This window comes from Salarias fasciatus, assembly GCF_902148845.1.
Source record: "Salarias fasciatus chromosome 7 unlocalized genomic scaffold, fSalaFa1.1 super_scaffold_4, whole genome shotgun sequence".
NCBI lineage: Eukaryota > Metazoa > Chordata > Actinopteri > Blenniiformes > Blenniidae > Salarias > Salarias fasciatus.
This window is the reverse complement of record NW_021941229.1, coordinates 16,808,778-16,833,335: the sequence shown is the minus strand read 5'-3', so window position 1 is coordinate 16,833,335 and position 24,558 is coordinate 16,808,778. Positions and strand designations below refer to the sequence as shown.

Below are 24,558 nucleotides of genomic sequence, written 5' to 3'. Positions count from 1 at the left end.
GATCATGCAAAATGCAAGTTTTCGTTTTTGGGCTTGCAGTCCTTTCTGTGTGGAGATTACTTGTTCTTCCTGTTCAGAATTCTGGTATTTGCTGATTTGTGTAGTGTGTTTTCTTAACTTGCACTGCATTAAAATGCTCAGGGTCACTTTAACCCAAACATCTGCAGATACATCTTTCTCTCTCTGTACGAGTGCGATAAGAAAATCTGATGAAAACAAGTGTTTTGACTGAGTTTAAGTCAAGGTAAAGGCTTCTCAGCCTGTTTTGACTGAAGCCGACACACAAAACTGTCCCGAAAGAGAAAGGAGGCGGTGACGAGCGCAGACACTCAGGCCATCTCTAACGTTACAGTAACCAGGCAGCCCCTCTCTCTGAGCATGTGTAGCCTGAACAAAGAGCCAGTCAGCCATTAAACACAAAGCAGGATACATGGAGAAATCACTATTTCCACAAGATTCACTTTACAAGTTAAAAATAGATGCAGGCTGCTATTGACAAACTGTCTTGGGTGAAATGATGTCTGGGCAAATGTTGAATTCATTCTCATTTTTGTGAAAACGTTTCATATTTTCAACCAGGGGCCTCTAAATATAGATAGATTATTTGATATATTTTGGTATTTATGTTTAAAATATAAATTATTAGAAAATACAGTTTAGGAGTCTGTAAAAGCAGCTTATCTTATCTCTTATCTGTGTTTCATTTAGCAGGGATTTAATCATTTTCCCCACAGCTTGATTGGTTATTTATCTTGAACTGCCCCCTTTTAGTGGGAGTCAGTCATTTCACAGTCGTTTCTTTGTCTGCGCAAATACACAAAGGACCACATCCTCTCCTGAAAGCGATTCCACCCAAACAAGATCCTCTTTTTTTTTTTTTTCCAGAGGAAAAAAACAAAGTTGAGCACAATCGAAATCTTTATTCTGTTCATCTACCCACACGTCTTTGTCTGGCTGATTTCCCAGCGTACCGAGCCCCGCCAAACCCCAGCCACATCAGCAGCAGCAGCAGAAATCTCTGAAGGTTAAAGCTCCAGACCTGAAGGTGGGCCACTGGCCAGAAGCAGGGAGATATTCCTCTCTGCTATTTCTGTGTTTTAAATGGAGTCGTATTTTAGAAGCAGCAACAGTCTTGGACTGCTGCGAGTTCACCGGATATGTTTTTCATAGCTGTATCAAAAAAGTGACAGAAAAACACTTTCTTTGCTTAAAATATGCTGCTATTTATATTTCTGTGCACGGAAGCGCTATTTATTAATGTCTCCACAACTGTGGCTACACCTGTAGAACAGTCTATTCCTGTAAGTTTCTGTTTTCTGCCCTACATCTGAAACACAGCTGTAATAAATTTTATGCATCTAAAACTGCATGTAGGCATTTTTCATGAAAATTGGGTCACGTACAGTGTGATGCAATCCAAATTCTCAAGTCTAAATGATGCTCAAAGCAAAGCAGCACTGGCGAGCACAGGGGAAAAAAAAAACAGAAGTGTGCATAAGTCCAGAGTTTGCAACGTCCCAAAAGTAGGAAGACGAGCAGGATGAGAAGCAGTTAGAGCCTCGAAAAGTAAAGTTCAAGATCAGGGCAAACACACACGATCAGAGACACTCGAGTGCACAAAGTATCTTTAACTCGGACGGGGCAAGTGATATCTTCCCGTCTCATGTCACAAACGATACGGTGCAGAAGTGCAAAGCCGCTTTTAGCTCAGCGATAATTAATTCTCTCACGTGCAGTGAAGGCTTCATTTATTACCTGCCACATTAGCTTAATTGCTGCCTGTTCACTGGAAACAAGAACATCTGTCCTTCTCTGTTGCCCTGGAAACAATAACGCCGCCTCAGTCTCACGCTTAACTCACTCTTGACTGCAGCCAAAATTTAGTGGTTTGTTTCAGCATTTCATTCAGTATTGATAATGAGTGAGTTTTTGACACAAACTGTACTGTTTTGGCCGTGAGCTGCAGAGGAAGATTATAGAATTTGTAACTGACGTCGTCAGAGATGTTTGTCCATGTGTGCATATGTCTATGCACTGTACACCAGCTATGTGTGTATGTGTGTGTGTGTGTGTGTGTGTGTGTGTGTAAGGTCAGATTCCTGAATTCAGGCACCATGTCCACAGAGTGCCAGTGTATTATATACTTTGCAGTGACAGTTGATATCGCTGCTCAGTGTGTTGCGCGCTGTTCTAACTCACCAATAGGTTAACTTCAAAGACGGCGTTATTATTATTATTATTATTATTGTTGTCGGCGCAGCAGGGCCGTGCTGCGTTTCCCGTACGGTCGGGCCAAACCTCTCGGAGCAACGTCAGGAATCTGAAGAATGGGAGTCGGATGGAGGTGAAAGGTCAACCCGAAGCATGCGTCGGGTACAGCACGTGCAGGCTTAGCGTAAACATGCCGACTGCCTGCCTTCACTCGTCCGTGGACATGCGTGCATGCACAAGCATGCATCTACGCACGCTCACATTCTCCAATACACACAGAGACACTCACACACTCGGATTTCGTCTGCCTGAGCCATAAACAAAGCCAGCATTCATCCAGTGGGTGAAATGGTTTGATTATTGTAATTTAACCCACTTAGCTTTGTCTCTGTATGCCAGAGAAGTATAGGATGCACCGTTATGAATGAATGAGGGATATTGTGGGTGAATACATTGAGACAATTTTGTGTATTAAAACATGAAATATGCATTAAAGTTTAATTAGAAAATTATGATTCCAGACATAACAAGTCCTACAAGTTAGACGATTAATATTCAAAACATGAGGGGGCTACAAAGTGAACTTCAACGGAATGAAAAGCAGCCGTCTTTATTGAAACTGCAACGTATCAATAATGCAACAGTCCAATCGTGCACTGGAAGTCCTTTGTTTTCCCTCCTTGAGATGGAAACGCTTTGCCCTTGGCATTTGAAGGCAGTAAATAAAATGCCACAGCAGTTCCGCAATCGTTCGCTCAGCGAGATCGTGTCGCCTTACTGCCGTTTTGATCAAAACACCAACTCTCTGGTTACTTTTGACAGCGACAAACACAGAGAGCAGAACTTTATGTTAGTCTTGAGTTTCCTGTGAGCCACATCACACCCACACTGTGTTTAAAAGTCTGTGGGAAGGGAACAATAAAGTGGACCTTCTTGTACGCAGCATTAAAAACATCATTTGATGATCACAAGGACACGTTATGTCTGCATGCGAACATGGCATCTGCTGTTAGTTACCGGCTCCATTCTTACTCCTGACATTTTTACTTTTTTTTTGGGGGGGGCACAGTATTGTTCAGACAGAAGGGTATTTTTCACCAGAGCACGGTGAAATCCATCATTAACAGAAAAGAGGTCCGTTCATTGGTATTCCGACAACGTACACTAAGTTTAGAGACAATTTCCTTCGGCTCCCAAACGGTGACTGCATGTCTAATAAGGTCTACATTGATGGATGGAAAAGTCAATTAACTCTCACTGGACTTAACAAGTCCCTGCAAATTCCGTTTCCTGAGGACTTTCTCCTGTCTGCAGTAGTAACAGAGCGTTCTGTGAATGTCAGGTATGTGCAGGTGTCGCGGTATTTGTTCCAGATCGTATGCAGCTGCCGCAGGAGCAGCAAGCGGTGTTGAATCGCATAAAAAAAACAATGATTTCAGCTGGTTATCCCACCGCCCGAAGGAGCCAGCGACCTCGTGTGACTCTTAAGATTTTATTTTCCATTGGCTCCATGCACTGTATATACAGAGTGTGAATAATTCCAGAGAACAGTACCTGCTTTTATGCCCGTGGTCCTGCGACAGTCAGCAGAACTGGCAGCTATAGTGAGCATTTTAATGGATTTCAAAATGTCATTATTACAGATTTAACTTAAAGGAAAAAGTTCAGATTGGTTCGACATCAACTGGCACCGACCCGTATTTCCATTCATGAATATTTAATAAATAAAGTCGACTGTTATTTAATTTAGAAACCTCCCATTTGTTTGGTAGCTCGCCAGTTTAACAGCACACATGGGGGAAAAAAAGCTAATAAAGTTTTTTCTAAGGTTATTTAAGCTCGCCGCCGTACTTCTCCTGAAGGTCACCGTTCAGTCAGACTTCAGCCAGAAACTGAAGGGACCCAGAGAAAACTGTGGATCAGCAGTATCAGTTCAGGGCTTATAATCCACTCCTCTGCGTCCTCTAAGTTTCCCCCTGAGGGAGGGCTGAGGGGAGAATCAGGTGTCAGAAACACGAAAAAGATGTTTTCCTGTGAGGAAGGGTAAAATGTTTAGTTTCGTTTTTTCCTTGCCTTTTTCCAACATGATGCGTCAATTTCAAATCTTTTATTTTTCACCACTTTGGGTCAGCCTGAAAACTAAATCTCATTGTAAACTGATAATGTAGTGCTTCATCTTTAATCTTTCATCATGTAGCAACACCACACGCATTTTAACCTGAAGAATGGCCTTTATAGCCAACACTGCCATAAATTAGACACCTCGCGACGATCTGAACAGTTTTTTTATGTTTAATATGTGATAGAAAATGCATTGACCTCGCTGTGGATATTGATACTCTCCAGAAGAGGAAATCTCCTCCACATGACAGAAGTCACGTCCAGAATATTTCTCATGTAGCTGAGCATGCCGGCTCTGTCTGTATGTCCACATATAGCTTTCAGCATGTTTATGTCACTGGCATGAGCGTTTCATATTTATGTCCTTCATCTGATATCATTCGCGATATTTTTAATCCGGTTGTAAAATGTGACCTGTGTGCACGCTAAATCAAGTATAAGTGCCATTCAGTGCAGTGACCTTCCAATGAAATTCATTGATTTGCTTTAGTGGAGCCAAATTAAAAGTTATCATTTGTCAACTTCAGATATTCTTAATTTTTAAGTTTGTATTCTAAGGCATATTTGCTTTCCCAGACTATTTATTTTCTTGTGTTTATGAGAAAGCATAACTCCAGTCAAACTGTTTTAAGGCGTCTCGTTTCCCAAATCTGTTTCTCTGATTTGCCTCAACACAACATTTTGGGAATAACCTGAGAGAGAAAGCAGCAAGGGGTGCGATTTGTTTTATCTGATAAGAACAAGTCATGACGAAAAGAAATATTTACAGACAGGGGTGAAACCATGAGTTGTTTTTAGAACTTTTTTTTTTTTTAATTGAATTTATTTTAGGTCTCATGGAGATTAAATAAACTACGAAATAAGTTTAAGTAAAAGGTCATAAATGTAAGAAATTCAGAAGCTGATTTACAGTTCAAATCGTCTAAGTAGCATGAGAAGAGCCCTGCTTCTTAATGCCTTTGGAATGATGATTTAAAACATGAAGAAACTGGCATCCAACCAAATATGACTACTCTCTGTGGCATGAGAGCTGGGTGGATGCGCATTGTGGTTGAAGCTCTGTGAGGAGAGGACTCCTTCTCCAACTCATGAGAAACAGTTTATTTAAAGCTTTTGTTTTCATTTCCAGTTTCTTTTTTCTTGATTGAGATGATTTTGCTGCTTTTGGTTCTATGTGAATTGTGGAAACACACTGGTTACATTTTCCAGAGAGGCGTCTATATAATACAAATTATTCAGCGATAGTAACACGCTACACACTGGATACTTGAACCAAAGCATGCAGGGTTTTCTTTTTCTTTCCTGTTACAACTGGCTGCATTGTGAAGTTCAGCTCGACCATGTCCGCAGACATATTTCACTGGGAAATAGCAGATGAGGATGAGCAGGATCGCCTCTGTTTATTTTACAAGTCGAAGTCGCGGTGTCTCCTGCAGCTGTGCTCTCGATTTAGAAATAGTGGAAGTGAGAGTTTGACTGAGGTGACTAAAAAAAGAAAAACACTTCAGAGACATATAAATTAATCCTCTGTCTTGAGTGCAGAATGAGTGAATGTCATGTATTTGTTCGTTACTGGATGTTACATAAGTTGTCCAACTGGGTCACTCAGAGTTACGTTTCGAAAGAATTTACAGTATTTATGAGCAAAACATTTCGCAGCAGGAGGACATGTTGTCCCACAGCTGCTATCAGCTGTAATCGGCTTGTTCAGCAGTATGTCCTTACAAAGTGTATTTTTAGGCCTTACAAGAAGGAGACAGATCCATAAAGCACTCTGACTTTAACAAGGTTACTTTAAGATATTTCTTCTTCAATAAGGTTAAGTAAAGAGTTGGGGAGACATTATTTGCTGCAAGGGAGAACATAAGGTATTCTGGCATTGTCAATTTTGTGATATAAATGCCTCTTAAGGTTCATTTTATTTATTTTTTTTATCCCTTTAGGAGTTATCCTTTAGTTTTATAGGATTTCACAATAATTGGTTTGGCACAGAAACAAGCTAATTTGACTTATTGCACACACTACAGCATTTTTTTATACATAAAAAGTAGTATAACTGGAGCGTTGAGCTTCCTGAAGTGTTTTTCTTCGGAGGCTGTAATGATGTGCGGCGCAGTTCAACCGTCTCTGAAAAACAGCACTATTTTCATGAAACTGCAGATCTGCATGTAATTGAAGCTCGGTTTGGATGGAGATAAAATGTCTCTGCATCAGGAAACCGTGACCACAGTGACAGGTATTCCTACGAGAAAATGACAGGACGTTGCCTCTTTCCGCCGCCGGCGCAGAAATCACTGCAGGCTTGTCTGCGATTGTTATCTAAGAGATCCTGCGTGGATAGAGTTTGATTGAGAGTCGTACTACAGACCGTACTACTAGATATTTTCTGTTTCTCTGTTCCAGAGCTTGTTTGAATCCTCTGTCATGATTTATCTCAGGTTTTCTTCTTCTTCTTTGTGTTTCTAGACTATAAGTAGGTGGACCATGTTGTGGGTTCAGGCGCAGTTCAGACTGTTATTTAAAGTAATAAAATGCATGGTTTTGAAGCTGGAATAAATAAAAAAAAATAAAGAAATCAGCTCTTCTTGAGTTACTGTTTTCAAAATCACAGTAACCACATCTATCAGGTCCGTCTGGCACTGTTTCCAGCAAACAACAAAACGACTGTTTAATGGCCTTTGTTGTCTTCGGGGATTTACACACTGAATTATTTCCCCTGTTAATTTCATTTTGTGGTATTTTCTTGATTCATTACAACTTTTGCATAATTCATTCTTAGTTAATCGAGCAAATTCAGAATGCAGAATTAAAAATTTAGGCTAATTGTGTAGGATTGCACAAGAGGGAGTGCTGTTGTGTATAATATTAGCACAGCTGTGATTTATTCATAAGCACAATGTTTCACATTAGTGCAGCTCTGCAGATATTTGGAACAGCACGACCTTGAGCATGACCTTGACATTGATGGTGCCAAAAGTTGGTCTAATAGTGGCTGAAATCAATATATAAAAATCGTATCAATAGTTTTGTAGCAGTGTTATTGACATTTTGTTAGTTTTTTTTTTTCACATTGGCAAAAGGAACAAAATTACTTTTGGATAAGGCGCAATAAAAATCTCACCAAAAAAAATAATTCTTTTGATGTAATCGTGTTTCTCTCTCTGTATTGGACTGGTGATCTCTCCCAGGTGTTTTCTGATCTTCACCTTATGCGAGCAGTTCCAGGTACAGCTGATGTTCAGGAGCCTTCTTTCACTGATGATTGAGAACAGTAATTATTGGCGAAAACACCGGCGGATCGATGAGTCGAGCTTTAATGAGCTTCAAATAACCCGTTTTACCAATAACGTGAAGTGAATCGACTTCAGTGCAACAGTTTATCTGTTTGCAATATTAAATCAAGTTCATCCTCTTATTTTTGTTGCATGAATATTTTTTACACTATTATTCATTAAACTAACGCTAATACCATTATCAATTATCACAATTATCACACAGTTTTAGGGTAAATATGACCCATCAACACAGTCTTTCCCTACTCCACATAACTTCATCTCTGACTCAGTTTCACCACTTTTAGACGTCGCAGGCAGATGTTTTGACCCCCAAAAAAAGTCCAACTGTATCCCACAAAGTCACCGCCTGTCAGCAGAAGGGCAAAGTAACAAGCAGGTGTTGAAAATAGCAGAGCATTTACCAACTAAACACAGATATTTATATCTCACATCCCCAGCCGAAGCTGCATTTACCCTATCGCTGTCGATATAGTCCAAACAAATGGAGCACCATGTCCGTGGTTAAATGTTGGGTTTTTGACCAAAAAAGAGCATCACATGTGGGTTTAATTGCTTCGACGTGTGCAGGCTGGCCTCTTGACGTGTGTGTATTGCTATTAAATGAAGAGTTGCAGTTGTGGCATTACAGTGAATCGATTACAGTCTGTGAAAACACACCGAAATTGATTTCACTCGGAGCGTACTGTCGGATGAAGCCGCAGAAAGCGACAGGCTGGACCGCTGCCGACAAGCCCGAGCCTCCTGCTGTCACTCCTCTCTGACAGATTTCTCTCAGCCTCTTGTGTTTGTGCGCTCCTAAGTGTGTGTGTGTGTGTGTGTGTGTCAGTGCGTGAGAGTAAAAGATAATTAGGCCAGTGCCAGTGACTTCATCCCCCACTTTAAAACAATGTAAGGACGGGGGTTTTCGTCCCACTGGGTTGGGCCGCGCTAATGCGCTCTTTGCAGGGTAAATATTACTCGGCCTGCGGTCGGGTATGTCTGCAGCAAACAACGGGCCACCAGGGAGGATGTATGGAAAGTGTGGCTTAAAGCAGAGAGGAGGAATATCTTTGGTGTTGTGGGTTTACAGTATAGAGACGCTGCACAGGCCTTTTTAAGAACATACACAGAAAGGCACGCATCTGTAAGATGTTGCTCTTACATGCTCACAATTCAGATGAGTCACCCAGTGTGTGTTCCTGGGATGTTGTGTGTATGGAAAAGATGAGCTTTTGAAGCTCAGCAGAATGTCTTGATGAGAGCAACATCGAATCAGCTGTGTCCCCCCCACACTTTTTTTTGTAGCCTCTATTAAAGCACCTCAGGTAGGGTTTTCCACTTCCTGACTGTCACAGTTATAGCTCATTAGAGTCTCTCTCTCTCACACTCTCCCTCAGCAGGACGGAAACCAGCTCTCTCTCTCTCAGATCCTGTTAATATGCACAAGTCCTTAACAGCAAATGTTGTCACCCATGCACATCTTGTCTGCATTAGCATAAACCCAGATAGAGGTCACTCTAATGACTGTCACATGCAGCAACGTGGGCCTGGGGTCCAACTTGCTAATCAAGTGGAAAGTCAGCAGATTCTGGTAGATTAAGGACAAGGTATTTTGCGGGGTAAGGGAAATTTAACACTTTTTTCTTTTCTTTTTTTTTTTTTTAAGGATGGAAACATAAAACAAAAATCTGTGTTAGATATTCGCAAGATATTCATGTTCTCCCTGTGCCGTGGTGGGTTTTATTGTGGTTCTCTTGTCTAAAGAGTCTTTTTCGTTTTAATCATCTCATTTGTGGGCAGAAAACTATTTGTCCCATTCTGGCATCAAGGGAAGATTTGTTGACAGGAGAAAGTCACAACTTGCCAAATTGTAGCCTAGAAAGAGACATTGCTGCTCCAAAAAGAAGTGATGTATATATGACTTGGTTTCCTAACATGATTGGCTCCAGAGCGACGTGCACTCGACGCAGAAACAGCCCCGTGTGCCAATAAACTCGGCAGCATTCAAGTGCTTAATGTCAGATTTGGCAGCACTGTTTGAAAGATCCTTCAATCACAGTGACGTCTTTAGTTGAAATATTTATTGTGGCGCTTGAGTGTTCATGAATTTGCTTTGTGCATTTTCACAGGGAGCCATTTTCTTACCTGGAAACAAAGTTTCTGAACATCCAAACAACAGCGATGATGGAGGAAAGTTTCTCTTCGAGGTCATTCCAGGTAAGAAAGCAAGCTACTGAATCACACTTTTTTTTTTTTTTGCTTTTTCTAGGAACTGCACTGTGGAAGCAAAATATATATTTTTTTTCTATTCTAACATCATAACCTTTTCTGTAAATGTTTAAAAAAAAAAAAAACTCAGGAGCTATAGGAACTTTTGCCAAAAATAATAAAATTAGGTTTTTTTTTTCCCTTGAAAATTCAAACGCTCAGTATTCAATAAAACAGGGATTTCGGCTCTGTTGATGCGCTGCGTACTCAGGAGGCCCTGAAAAACACAGGGTGACATTTGGAAAATGCGACACTGAAAATGTCAAAGAAACTTCAGTAAAAGGAGTGAAGAAATAAGAAAAACTGTCATATTACTGTGAATTTCTAAAATTTTCATCCTATCCTCTCCCTCCATCGTCATGAATAGAAACTGAGCCACGCTAAGTGATGCATATGTTGCTTTTAATAATATTTAGCAATATACTTAAACTATTTAACACACACACACACACACACACACACTGCTCTCATGAAGGCACTTGCACTTACACACAGCTTTAAGATACAGTGGAAAAATGGTCACGCTCATCATCACAGACACAAATCTTCGTATTTTCCCAGGCCGTAATGGCAAGAATGTGAGCATATCTAAAACACACACATGCTCGGCTGGGAAACAGACGCAGCTGTTGGAAGATACAGTAGCATGAATGCATTAACAGCCCCGGCTGATCTATCTAAAGCCCTGCGGAAAACACCGGATGTGTGCACCAGTCACTTTATTTGCATTGCTCTTTTCCCTGGTGTGCATGCAGATGAGTTTCTCAGAGGAAGCGCACATCATTTAGACCCCGATCCCCCTGGACACACACGAGCAAGTGTCTGAGAAGATGGCTACACACTCAGGTTGATAAAAACAATGTGCCTGGATTAAAGTTAAGTCAGATATACGAGCTGCTGGCCTGGAGTGACCTTGGGGTGTCACAGGTCTGCTTCAAAGACTCTCATTAGAGGTTTTTTTTCTTTTTCTTTAGTGGCTAATGACATTTTTGGTTATCTAACAGTTTACTAATGAGCTGAGGATTAAGAGGTTCCTGCAGAGATAATTCAGCAAGTTTCTGCTGCTGCTTTTTAGTGCAGCTTTTCATTATTCACAGGAGACTTTAACATGTCACCGTGTGATTAATAGCTCTCCAGGGACAACGTGATTGTGTTGCAGAAGAAAAAGCAACAGAAGAGCTTTTGTTATGCGATGTTTTTCATATGCTTATGTGCCTTTTGACATGACAGAACACAGTCAGTGTGTCAGCGGTGATGTGGAACGGGACATTTTCTTGATATAAACCTATACGAGTGTCTGAGAGTGGCTGATATGAGCACACTGAAGCTATTTTTTGATGCTGCGTGAGTCTGGAGACTTCTTGAGACATGATTACAGAATCTGGCTCATAACATATATGTCACCTTTTTCTTCCTGGCATTACAGCGTGACAAATCCTGCATGAACCATATGGACTGAAACTGTGCCCAAATGTTAAACTTTGCACAAAACGTTTGACCGGGTCAAAGCTGGGTCCTCGAAGCAACAAAAAGGGAAGGGAAAACAAAACTCTTCACTTCTCCTTCTTATTTCTGTGTCACAGTTATGGAAAAAAAAAAAAAAGAAGTACATAGCGTTAAGTTCATCATGCATTTGTCTGAATGGCTCCAGGCGGTGAATCGAGTTTTATTTATCAGGGAAATGAATTGTAGAAATGCGCAGACACTGCAGTTTATTTAAGGGTGTAGATTAGAAGATTCATGATTTCTTGGATAAGCGCTGTCTGTGTTGGCAAATGTGTGCCAGGATGATAAATAGCTTTTTTGAGGGGGCAAGATTTTACCACAGTCCTAAAAGTTAATCACATCCCTGATCATTGTTTAAATCTCATTTTCAGCTGACCTTTTCAATAGTCTGGAAACTTTAGGAACACATAACTCTTAAAGGTGAAGTATTAGCTTCCTTTGATTAGTCTAATATGGATAAACGAGTAGTTAAAAGTTACGATAAAGTACAAGGACATTAATTGCCCTTTACTTATTCTCCAAAAATATCATATTAAGTTCAAGTTTAAAACTCAGGGGTGAATCCCCCAAAGGGATAAGATGCCCAGTGTAATTCACTTCTCCACCTTTTGTTTCTCAGACCAAGAAAATGTTGTTTATGGACATTTTACATCAGAAATGGACATTTCTGTACCTGGCTTGTTGCTACTGTGAGTCTCAGACTGTTTAGATTTACTCACACAGACTGAAAAGAAAAGGTTTACACTGTTATTAACTGAATGATCTTCACAATTAGGACCAAACGGACCTGAACAAGCTAAGCCTTCCTTAAATCGTCACTAATGCAGCCAAAGCCTTACCCGCCTCTTTCCATCATTCATTACGCCGCCCGAACGATGGAAAACAAGCCCAGAGTGCGGAGGTCTAAAGCAGCAGAGAGAGCAAATGAAAGGAAAACACAACACATTTCTTCCACTGGTCTAAATGTAGCCTGGACACGACACACGGACAGTGTCTGGCAGACGGACAGACGGGAAGCGACGGGGGGAGACGGCAGGGGGAAACGGGGTGAAAGTCGAAGTTGTACAGAGATGCCCGTTGTCTTGTGAGGGCGGTCGCGAGGTTCAAAGACGAGCAGGAGATCTGGTGACTTCCAGGAAGAGCGGGAGACTCATTTCACGTCGTGGCATTTTTTTTTTAACAGTTCTGGAAAGTTTTCCGCAGTTTCTCTGTACCTTGGAAAAAGTGAAAAGACTGCAGAATAGTTCAGAAAAGCTCTCTGCAGGTTTCCCGCTCTGGTACTGAACTCTCTCTCTCTCTCTCTCTCTGTCTCCCAGACTTTTCAGTTCTTTCCTCTTGTTCTCGCCGCTTTGACTCGTCACATCTGGTTGATGTGTGTTGAGCTTTCAGGAGAGAGGAAGGGAGGGAGGTTTATGGGGCGAACTCACCACACTCTGAACAATATTTAGACTGGAGTCACCGTTGTGTTTGTATTTTCATCTGTACATCAGAGACATCCAGGTACAGACTGTTCAGTCCTTTGTCCTGCATTGGACAGGTCACAACACGTGGAAACACAGGAGAAGAGGAATAACAACACAAATCCGTGCATCCCCCTCCACACTTGCTGTTTCAGTCTGCCTAATAGTCAGGAGGCCCTGTCAGAATGAAATAGTGTTTTTTTTTTCTCAGTCCATACATACATATCAGGACTTTGTGCTGCTTGGGATCACCGTGCAATTTTATCTGATGTTACCGAATCCTCCCAAGAATGTCAGCTATCAGCGTAATCCTGCTGCAGAGCTCGACAGAGCTGCAGATGCACCGAGCAGCCACAGCTTGCCGCCGCTATATTTTTAAGTTGAGGTTACCATGACACAGACTGTTTTCTATTTGGTTTCGTTTCATGACACCATTTCCAGCTAAATATCAGCTGCTTAGATGCCACTCCTTGCTGCCGGATTGTGATTAATTATTCCCACTCCTACAAAACAAGGATCAACACAGGAAGCAGTTCCTGCTGTTTTTGATGGAGAAGCTGTTGCACTCGTCTTTCCCCGAGCTGCAATAAAAACGAGGATTTGGCTCCAGTATCAGTTCAGTATGTCACTCTCTCTCTCTCTCTCTCTCTCTCTCTCTTTTGCCTCGGGCTCAGTCTTTGGATCTCTCTCTCTCGCTCTCTCGGCATCTCTCGGCTTCCCTCCCTGTTGCCCCGTCGGGGTAACTGGTCAGGCTACAGCAGGCTACTGCTGCTGAATTGTGGGAATATTTTCCTGCTTTTCCCCACAGGTCACCATCGCTGCATTCATGAGCAAAACCCTGAGGTCAAGAGCAGCCTGCAACTCTAATGCTGTTTAAAGGAGAAAGCGTCTGCAATATAAACCTGAGGAGCACAAGAAATTCATCTACAGGGATCAAAGCCTTGGCTTGGTTACAGATTATTGCATGAAGGGAGAAAATATTTTGGTATTTCCTCATTTTTAGTGAGCAGACAGAACGCTGGTATGGATGGAGATGAGGGAATCTCACAGATCCTCTTTCTAAATAAAGGGAACAGTGCCCTCAAGTGGATTTGTATGCTATTACAATGCTAGAACTATGTTTCACTGAGTGCAACTCCAGAAAGCTTCAAATGAAAATGCAGGGAGGGGCTCATCTTCCCACACTTTAAACTTTAGTAAATTGACGGTGTATTGTTAACTTCAATCAGCCAATAAGTGGAAATCTATACGTGAAAAACAGACTTCCCCCCCCCCCTCCAAGTACTCCAGGTTCATTCTGAAGTTAAAACAGGTATTTTGGGTTAACACGGCTGCAGAAGTGATCATGTGCTCGGATGAGTATCTGTCTTCATGTGAACGACTCCCCACCTCTCCTGGGTGTGCTCTTTATTTCTGGAAGTTACATGGGAGGATGCACAGATCCTTGGATGAATGGCTGGATTTCGGGTAACCGTTATTGCCAACACATATTCGGCCATTCAGGAGCCGGATGGCAGTGCGCGTTAAGATCAGTGGTATGTAGGCTACTAGATGTAGATGTATTCCTGTTTGACTCACAGTTCAGGAAATAACCACATTTCTGACTGATGAATACATTTGGGGTGACGCTGAACTGAATCCCTTTATTTAGGAAACACTACAGAGGATGTTGCAGAGTAATTTTCGCCTTCTTTGGGGGTGAAACAGTTCAAACACAATGCGAAACCCCATGTAGCAGTGAGTGGTGAAGTTTCTCACTGTCATGATGAAGAAAATGCTCTTGATAACAGCTTGCTGAAGCTCGCCTGGCCTGTGTGATTCAGTGTCTTTGCATTCTGGCATTAATTTTATTTTGCAACTGTGGGAATTAAAACAAAGTAATTAATATCCCTCATATAATCCCTTAAGTGCAGGGGGAATAACAGTCACATTTTTGTCGTAGATGTGCTCCAATATATCAATAGGCCGTGTGTCTTCTCCTCACAGCGCACCTTGCATGACTCAAGTCTGGCCAGTGAGAAACCCAGACAGGAGGGATGGGGGCGTTCTCATCATTATCACGTCGGTAATGAGAAAGTCAAGTCCTAACTGACTGTGTTATCAGTGTGGAATGCACTTTATCAAGATAACGCCCTAATCCCTAAACCTATATGTCAGTCGTCTTATTAAAAAACATTAAAAAGTAACGACTGAATGTCAGGCTGCAGCTATTGGAAGCTGAAGACAGACCGGCAATTTTAAGCCCACAGTCCACTGTACTGTATTCATGATGAGGAAGCCAGGGGGGGATTTATTAGATGCCTGAAATGGCATGCAGACTATATGCCCTGAGTTTGATGATTGAATGATGGATGGCAGAGTTAAAAAAAAAAAATGCACAGCTTCAATATGCCAAACAATTATTGAACGTTCTTGCTTATGGCCAGAAATACAGCAGCTGTGAATATAATCCAATAGGCAGCAGTGTTTAAGGTTAAAGACGCCCCAGTAGAGTAATTGAGAAAGCATATTAATCTGTCGTGCTGACATTTCAGTGTCAGGATATATGTAGGGGGTTTTCAAATAGGCCCGCATGGCTCATCAGTCATGGAGAGCTGCCGGTGCTGCCACTGACTGGGAGTGTGTGAATGTGTGTGTGTGTGTGTGTGTCCTCCTGACTTAGGAGTCCAGTGACGGTGCATTGCTACCTTCAAAGGTATTTAACTTTATTTCATTGCATGCTTGAATATGAATCTAGAGAAACACTATTTGTGTTTGTTAGGCTGTAACAGTGTAATAACACATGACAAATATTGACAACACTAAGTTTGTTAAATTCACTCTCTGTGTTTGACATTTAGATATGTACTGGCTGAATTGTCATTTAATGACACTTAAATTTAATGATCAACTAGTGGCCATAGTTAATATAAGAGAGGAATGCTCTGGAAGGTTTTGCCTAAATTGTGCAAGAAATCTGTATGGCTTTAGCTGAAAGTACTCCAGTGGACAGAAAAACTTTTTTTTTTTAACATTTAATAAATGTGGAAATATTCATTTTTAGAATTAGGATGATGGTACAACTGTCAGTTTTATTCCCCAGATTAAGATCACATGTGTTAAAAGTTTAATAACACATCTACAAAAAGTAGAATACAATACAAATGCTTCATTCCTTCATAAATGTTTTTTTTTTTGTTTTATCTGCTATAACATTTCATGAAGTCTGATGTTTTTGTCTATTTTTTAACCTATAGTTATTACTATACGATAATGCATGAAACTTCACAAATGTAGAAATTGTTGACAAAACACTAAACTCTTAAATTGTAGTTGAAGTAGACAGAACTCTGGATTCTTTGGAGAGTTCAAAAATACGTATTGTCTCTAATTGGTAACTGTGATGGATGAGTGAATTCTTCCGGCTGCTTTCTTCACCACAGTCAAGTTTGAATGATTCTCACAAGTTCGATGAAGCGGCATTAAAGGTGGCTAGAAGGATGAATAACCTTGATTGAACAGAGCATTTGCAACACAGCATATGAGCACATGCTGGTAAAACTGCTGGCCTACTAATTAAAAAAAGCAAAACATCCATGAATTAATTAATCCAAGAGACTCTCCTGCCAGTCAACACGCAGCCCAGACAAGGATCTTCACTTCACTACAATAAATCCTGGAGATAAAGTGACTTTCCCAGCCCATTCCGCATCCTACTCCCCCTCCGCCGTCACGACTCGAATACAATTTAATCCACGCAAAAACTCTGATCAAATTACTCTGACACATGGGACATAAACATCCTGCCGTCTGTGTTTCAGACCGCCTGTCCTGATATACTGATTTAATTATCAGCTGGATGTGAAGCGCCCACACAGCTTCTGAGACGTCATAAATCCAGGAGTGATATGAGCAACAGTATGGCGGCATGCACTAAGAGGAAAAGCAGTGAAATTGATTTTATGGATATCACTGTTGAAAAATGATGACCGAAAGGTTCAGCTCGCGTACAGGAGAGCGTCAGAATATCTTCATTTTGTACGCCTCCCACCAGTCCGAGCCTGTGGGATGCTCCCAGCGTCCCTTTTCTCCCAAGAATTCACTACTGTGATATGACATTTCCAAAAAGGTCAGAAACTGAACGTCTGTCTCCTTCCTCTTCCCCTTCCTCGGCCCGTGTTTATGTATGTGTGGGTGTGTTTATGTGCGTGCGTGCAGACGTGTTTACGCACGTCCGTGTTTTCCCAGAGTGCATGTGAAGTCAATAAGCTGCCGTCCGTGACACGGCGCAGCGGCGCTCGGCCTCCTGGAGGAGAGCAGCCTGGAAATTCTGCTGCTGTTGACATTTCTCATATACGGGGCCTCTGAGAGTCGTGTCTCTGTTGTTGCTCTCTTGATATCTTGAATTTACAAAGCACAACTTTTTCAGACCCGTGCAGTGGATGTGGCTGTTCCGGCAGCATGAAATGAGCTTTGCCAATGTGTTTTGAGTTACTTACTGTAAAATTTAACATCACCCAAAGGTAAGATGGAACTTCTAGGTTGTTTTTAATGTATATTGTAAAGCTCTGTTGTTGTTGTTGTTGTTGTTGTTGTTACTTCTTCTGACTGAAAGATTTCTCTACTTAAAAGTAGCGTCGACTGAGAAAAGCTGTACTTTGAAGTCACCAAATGCTTCATTAGTGACATTCTCCACAAGGAGGCTCTGCAGGGAGTGTGTTGGTGTGTGGAGCTCAGTGCTGAAGAAAAGACAAACCATCAGCCCGAACTGGAAAGGAAGTCATCGGATTTATTGTGTTGACAATAGAGTAAACACTGTGTCGCTGTCAGATCGCTCTGAAACGCTTGCCATGCATGTACATCTCTCAGTAATTCTGATTTTTTAATCTGATCTCTTCAGTTCAAATGTATGAGTAATAAATAGTTGATTATTTACACACAACACTGATTTTGAGTTTGCGCAAAAATTTACATCTGATTTATGGCAAACAAATACAAAACCTCCAGAAGACAGTGATCAATAAAGTTGATTATCCTGGATGCACTAACCGTTGCTTTTCAGCCAGAAATCCATACCGTGCATTGAACACCAATAATTAACACTGTCAAGTTTCGAAATACACAATTTCCCCGTGTCTATTCATTCATTCATTGTTTCAAGAGAATACAATTCTCACAGGGTTGCGAAAACTACCCCACCCCTCCTTTCTCAATAGTGAAAACAGAAATAAACATGTTTTGTAAGATTACATAATTATATTAGTTATCTTTGAGTGAATCTGTGGTCTTTAGTGGTTTAATGACACCACTGGTCCAGTCCTCACAGTTGAGCTGGTGATACTGACATTGGAACATGATCATTTCTGTGATAAATGACACCTGCAGGCAATTAAACTTGACGTGATACATGCTGACCACTTGGTAGCAGCAGAAGTTGTAAAGAAAACACTGATACGTCACCATCCTGACAGCGCTGCTTACTTATTGACACATTTGGACATGAGTTCCTGCCTGTGTGGTACATTAACTTTGAAGAGCTGAAGAAAGTGTTCCGCCATGTTTGTTCACCTTCGTGTAGTTTTCAGGTTCTGTTTCAATAAACAGTGTTTCCTCACCTTTTCCTCAATGGTTGGGCCCCCCACCCCCACCCTCACCTCACACCATCTCCACATTGTTTCTGCTGCGACGCCCACTGTTGTGCTCACCACACTGTCATTCCAGACTAACCATAACCATAGATTACTCTGAAGATAAACACCGGCGTTTGGCTCGCTTGCCAGCCAGCAGCACACTCAGCTGTGGCAAACAGCGATGGCAGTCAGTAACAGAACAAAGTAAAGTATAAATCAGATTATTTACAGCTGACTCACAGCTGGATGCCAACTTTTCATCACTGTTATTCCTGTTCAAATAGCGTCTAAGTGAGTGACTAATTAAATGTCAGAAGTTTAATTGACATAGTGGCTTGACGTCCTGCTGTTGTGAAGAAGACTGCTCTGGTAAAATATGAGCCTTTTTTGATTTAGTTTCTCTATTACCCTGATAGCTTTCTGCTGTTTGCTGTTGCCACCAAAGCATTAAGTTGAGCTGGAAGCAGATACCGGAGGCAGTGTAGACACAGTGTGAGAATTTCCCAACTGAATTCTCAATAATCACTCTATTCCCCTGAAACCAAGTGCACAGCATTTCTCAGTGTTATCAAACAGTAGTGAGAAATGACACCACTGATAGCTTTAAAGTGTAAGAAACTGTTTTGCAAGTCCGTCTTTTATTCAGAAGAATTTCAGAAAACTTATCTGGAAAATGTTCTAAAACTAAACTCATTAACGTCAAGGCAGTGCCCATGAATGAAACCTGTCTGTGTAACATCGGAGTGTTAGGATTTCACCATCAGTTGATAGAGCTGAGTTGATAGAGCGGGTAGTCTTCCATACTGTAAGGTTGCTGGTCTGATCCTCACCCTGTCCATGTGCTGAAGTGTATTTGGGCAACAGGCTGAAACGCAGAGGGCGATCACCTCACAAGGCAGCTGTTACTGAGAGCGAGTGCGACCGACTGAGTAAAGCACTTTACAGACTGCACAAGGGCTGAAAACACCCTGTGGTGCTGACGTCAGAGTTACAAAATCATTGTTTTTGACTTTGAATTCCTTTATTAGTTACAATTTTATTTACAGATAAACATTCAAAGAGAGGAGAGACAGAAATCTCACTAATATTCTGTAGGCAGAGAAAAAAAGAGTGTGATGTATTGTGTGATAGTGTGGGAGGAGACCTCTGAGTAGCACATGATTCATTGTTTTATATGTTATCTGTAATAGCAATCAGTGGATAGACTCCTCTTATGTGTCTCTGCCACAGCACAGTGTGCAGTTTGTTTGTTTCGGTGATGGGAAAAACAGCCCACGGGGGCCTCTCTTAATGACTCGAGCTGTACACGGGGATGATGGCCACCATTTTTCATGAGGCCTTGATTGATCAAGCGCTAAATGGGAAACGACAGCCGCAGCGACAACACGAGAGGATCACGCGTGGGATGAGCGGACATGCAACACTGGCCGCCGCGTTTTCCGTTTCATACGGCACAAGAGAGGTGTTTCACTCCGCGGCGCATCCCCCATTAGCTCCAGACAAAGCTGTCATATATCATGAAAAGATAATAAACTAGCAGCTCGTGGAAACAATTGCTTTTGGGTCTGAGCTGTGAAGGGCGACGTACAGTGCGCGAGGTGAGAGAGAGCGACTTCTACGCGAGGAGTCGTGCGTCTAAAAATGTTTAACTACTGGTTTTAAGAGGTATGTGACACAAGGCAGGCGGCCACAGGATTTCAGCATATATCCAAATAATAATCTGCTGAATCTCCAGGCTTCTTTTCTCCCGAGTGTGAGAGTCTCCGGGGGTCGCTAGCAGAAGGCCGAGCCGGAGAGGGGAACAAGACAGGAAGCGCAGATGCTTACATAACAGCCTTATTGAGAGGATCGGTATTTGACATGTCACATACCAATCTCCACTATCAGCCTCCCACTCTAACCCCTGCCCCCACATGTACTGGGCCGGCCAGGTGTCACTGAGGCCACATTTGGGCCTCCCCCTGCAGCAGTTCTCCGCTGGGCTCCTATGATATGTTTGTCTGACGGGGGGACGCCCGATTCGAGCGTCCCGGCCGGGGGTATGTAAACCGATTTCCGTCTGCATAAATATTTAGACGTCTCTCCGCACGAAGTTAAATCCAACAGGTAGCGCTAGAGTCAATCTCTGACTGAGGGCGAGTTTGAACAGGCTGCGTTTTGCCGTTAAACAGACGCCAATGATGGCTGTTTCGCCTATAAGTCTGCTCGCGGCTGAAATAAAGATAAGGAGGTTATTAAGCAGCGTCCTTCCAGGGGGTGGGGGGGGGAGAAGCCCCGGTGTCTCAGGGTTTTCTCTGCCAGCAGTAGCGGCAGCCTTGCCGACCCTGCACGGCAGTATTTATAGAGCACTGTGGATGAGTCATTTGGCTGAGTGCCCACTCTTCGTTCACCAGATTTACAGGTCCCCACATTGGTGGTGGTGGGGGGGGGGGGGGGCTGCTTGATTTACGACGCACCCCACCTCCCCTCCGCCGCGAGCTCCCACCCCACCCGTCTCACTTCCTTCAGAGAGGAGCAGACACACCATCTTGCCTTCGGTTTGCTTCTTCGCTCTCCGCTCCCCGTCCCACACGCTTCACGACTCTCAGAAGCACGCGCCTTCCGTTTTTCCGCCACCTTTGACTGAAGCGCGTTGTGTGCAGGGAGTGAAAGACTTTTCCCGAGAGGTGGACAGATCAAACCTGGCCTGACCTGAGCGCAGCTGATCGGCGTGTCACATTGACCTGCCTTTGACTTAGCAAAAAAAAAAAAAAAAAAAAAATGAAGTTGTAGGCGAAGGAGTTGCATGAGCCGGACTGGAGGCAAAGGGAGGAGGAGGGGGAGAGTAGGAAGTGCAGTGGAGTGTGTTTTAGCAGAAACAGAAGGAGATAAATCTATCTGTGGCACAGAACAAGAACAGATGAAGAAGTGGCACTGGGGGGCCGGCGGTCAGCAGCGAGAGCGTGGCTTTTGCTCCCTAAGCCTTCAGCTGAGGAGGGGGCACGTCGTCGTCCGCGCCCCATGGATCTCAACTCCAACCCAGGTGTGTCCCTTCGCAGAGCTGTAATGAATACTAACACATTTGCATCTGGTGTGGACTGTTCCTTTACGGCGGCGGAGATAATAATAGACTTTGCACTGTTTTGAGTTTGAGTTTCAACTGGAAGGCGGACCTGGAGTGATTTGTGTCCTCATGCATAAAAACCGGTCGTGGATTAGCTGCGAGTTACCCTCTGCCCTCACTGAACAAGTGTGTGTGTGTTTTTTTTTTTTTTTTTCAAATCTGCATGTGAGGAGGCAGTGGTTTTCAAAGTGACACATCATAGCTGGGGTTTATTGTGGCTCTTAAATCGGATGAGCGGTTAATGATGCTTACATTCCTCACTTTCCTGCCGCGACCGCCGCTTCCGCTTTATTTGTCCCGCTGATATCCATTCTGTGATCATTTCTGTCAGAGTGATTTGTTTCATTGTTCATATTTCATAGAGGTGTCAGCTGGTGGCACGATAGTGGCAGGATGGAAATTACTACCAGGGTCTCGGAACCAGATGAAGATCTTCTTCCATGTGTAACCTTTCCTACACTTCAATTTGTAGTGGAATTATTTTTAGTCTTGCACTTCTCGTTGCCATATCTTATTTCAATAAAATGAATTTTATCCAGTTTTCACTTCCAAACTTTTTATTAAACGTCTAATTAATTCCGTTGTACTTTGACTTGAGTCTTGCTTTGCCGGAAAAATGTGAAGAAATGCTCGCCAAATTTGTCTCAACACCTCTCAAGTAACATTAGTGACAATACCCGCAGGTCTGAACAATCCGTGTAATTTACTGCCACCCAAGCAGGTTGCACAGCATGTGGAGCTTTCAAAAGAAATCTTGCCAGGGGAAGAAAAATCACGCTCGGCAAGAGTGCTCTGAATCCGGGGTCGAATTTCACTTTTCTTGGCTGCTGGAGGCAGATAACAGCCCAGACTCCTGGATTCATGACTCCCAGCCTGCCAGTGAATTCATCCTGGAAAAGACGCTCTCATGTGAAAATGCGAAGCAACAGATGGGAGGGAAGCAGAATGAAGAAACACTGTATTATACAGACTGCTGGAGCAGAAAGGAGATTTTCGGAATTGATGGTGGAGGCCAGGGGGAGGGAAGGGAATTGTCTGAGAGAGATGAACAAGAGGGAAAAGAGTGTGAAAGTCTGTGGAAGTGTAAAACTCTTGGTTTAAATTTGCAAAATAGGGTTCAAAAGAGCAGAAATCAGGATGAAAGGTCCAAACCTGCTGTTTTTAAAGACTGTCGATCGCATACAAACCCTGAACTGGGTCACTTTGGAGTTCACAGAGGAACTACCAGCAGCTAAATCAATAAGTGACTAACACATCTCTGTGGTCGTGTGTGTGTGTGTGTGTGACTGACTGAGTTAATGAGAGGATTCCGGTTAATGACAGACTAACCCAGAAAACTGAATGACAAGTGATACTTTTGCTCTTTGGCCCAATTAAAGAGTCCTGGTGCTGTAGTCAAATATCAGAACATCACCAACACCAGAGAACAAATCAATTTGTTTGATCAACCGACTTGTAGATTGACATTTAAGTGGATAATCAGGCACTGATATTGATTTGTTGGGGCAAAGAAAACTCTCATTTATATTCTTGGTGGATGTTTGACTTTTACGCTGGTAATCAGACAAAAGAAGCCGTTGAAAATGTCCTCTTGTGGTTTAGGAAATGGTTGATTTTTTTTTTCTAGTATTTTGGTCTGCAAATTAATCAGTGTGGGCTGATACTTTTACTTTTATATTCTGGCTATTCAGACATTAACCAGTGTATATAACCAACACTTCTTTAAATAGTCGTGTGCTACTTCACTTCACATCAGTAAAAAGTAACCATCACTTTATTTCTTTTGAATTGCATCTCTTTTATTTTAATTTATTTTAATGCAACAAACACGGTTGTGTTTCTGTGACACATCAGTCGAGCTGTCAGCTCTGTGTGGATCATGTTGATCAATTTGAGTTGTTAGTGAAGATCAATATTTTCAACTCCAATAGCCCAGGTGAATCAGTGGATGAATTATGGCGAGAAGAAGCAGGAACAAAACAGCAGAGACAAACTCCCGACATGCAGACAGGTCAGAAAGGTAAAGCCATGCTCATTTTAGAGTCTGTGAACACTTCAGGTTAAGGTTAACCTCAGGAAGAAGGACACTACTACAAAAGCACCAAACCTCATTTCGGTGTAAAAGCAGTATAACGAGGGGTTAGTTACAGTTGAAAGTCACGGCGTTACTGAAATGTGTTTCATAGGCTGACCAACTGTCCTCCTTTGCCCGGATATGCCCTCTTTTAACACCCTGTTTGGGGCTTTATGAATCCATAAAAACATTTTTGATCCATCAATACGTGGCTGCTGCTCGCAAGCAGGTTGGGTAGCATGGCGTCTAATCAGTCCACAAAATGTTTATTCCACTAATTTATTCTCAACACTACAGATTTTCCCTTTCAAATACTTACACTGACAATATAGTGAGAAATATTTTCTTGAAAGGATAACTCTGGGGATGTAGTGACGGCGGTGTTGTGTAGAATCTTCACATCTTTTATAGCTCAGCTTTAAACTGAGAGGCCGGTCCCGACAACATCAGCAGAAGTTGAGCAGCACACACTGAAACACACAAAGCGCCAGTCCCAGCATCAGCATTTCTCTGTCTCTCCACTCAGATCACCGCCCATCTTTTTTCTTTGACCCGGCTCGCCTGCACTTCCCCTTCGCCGCGGCTCTCTCGGGCCGGCAGTGCTTTGGCCAGCTTTTGTCAGAGAAAACAACGAGGATGACAGCACTGCTGCGCTGGCCGAAATGAAAACACGCTTATCCAGCCGGAGCTGATGGATGCTAACCGCTAGGCGCTCGTGTATTGAGTCGAGAGGGTCTTGATGCTGCCTCTGAGGTCTGCTGTGCACCACGAGGAGAATAAGATTACACTGTGACTCTCACGCCCCTGCTTTGGAAACACATCCTCTGTTTTATGGAGGTAAAGTGGTTTTACTCATTCTCAAGTTTCATGATCCACTCAGACATTCAATAAGAAAACTAGAGGGCGGTGACTGATTCATGTGAGTCAGATT

General features: G+C 42.5%; 1 protein-coding gene across 2 annotated transcripts in view; it reads left to right on the top strand.

Moving 5' to 3' along the window:
- arhgap24 (Rho GTPase activating protein 24) overlaps positions 1–24,558 on the top strand; it is a 56,385-nt gene that overhangs the window by 11,135 nt on the left and 20,692 nt on the right. Inside the window, exon 3 of one of the 2 annotated variants that reach the window (XM_030084783.1) lies at positions 9,737–9,824. In XM_030084783.1, coding sequence (XP_029940643.1) covers positions 9,737–9,824 — 88 coding nt within the window. Of the gene's footprint in view, positions 1–9,736; positions 9,825–19,567; positions 21,473–24,558 lie in introns of those variants that run through there. The other variant, XM_030084784.1, reaches the window with a different exon arrangement.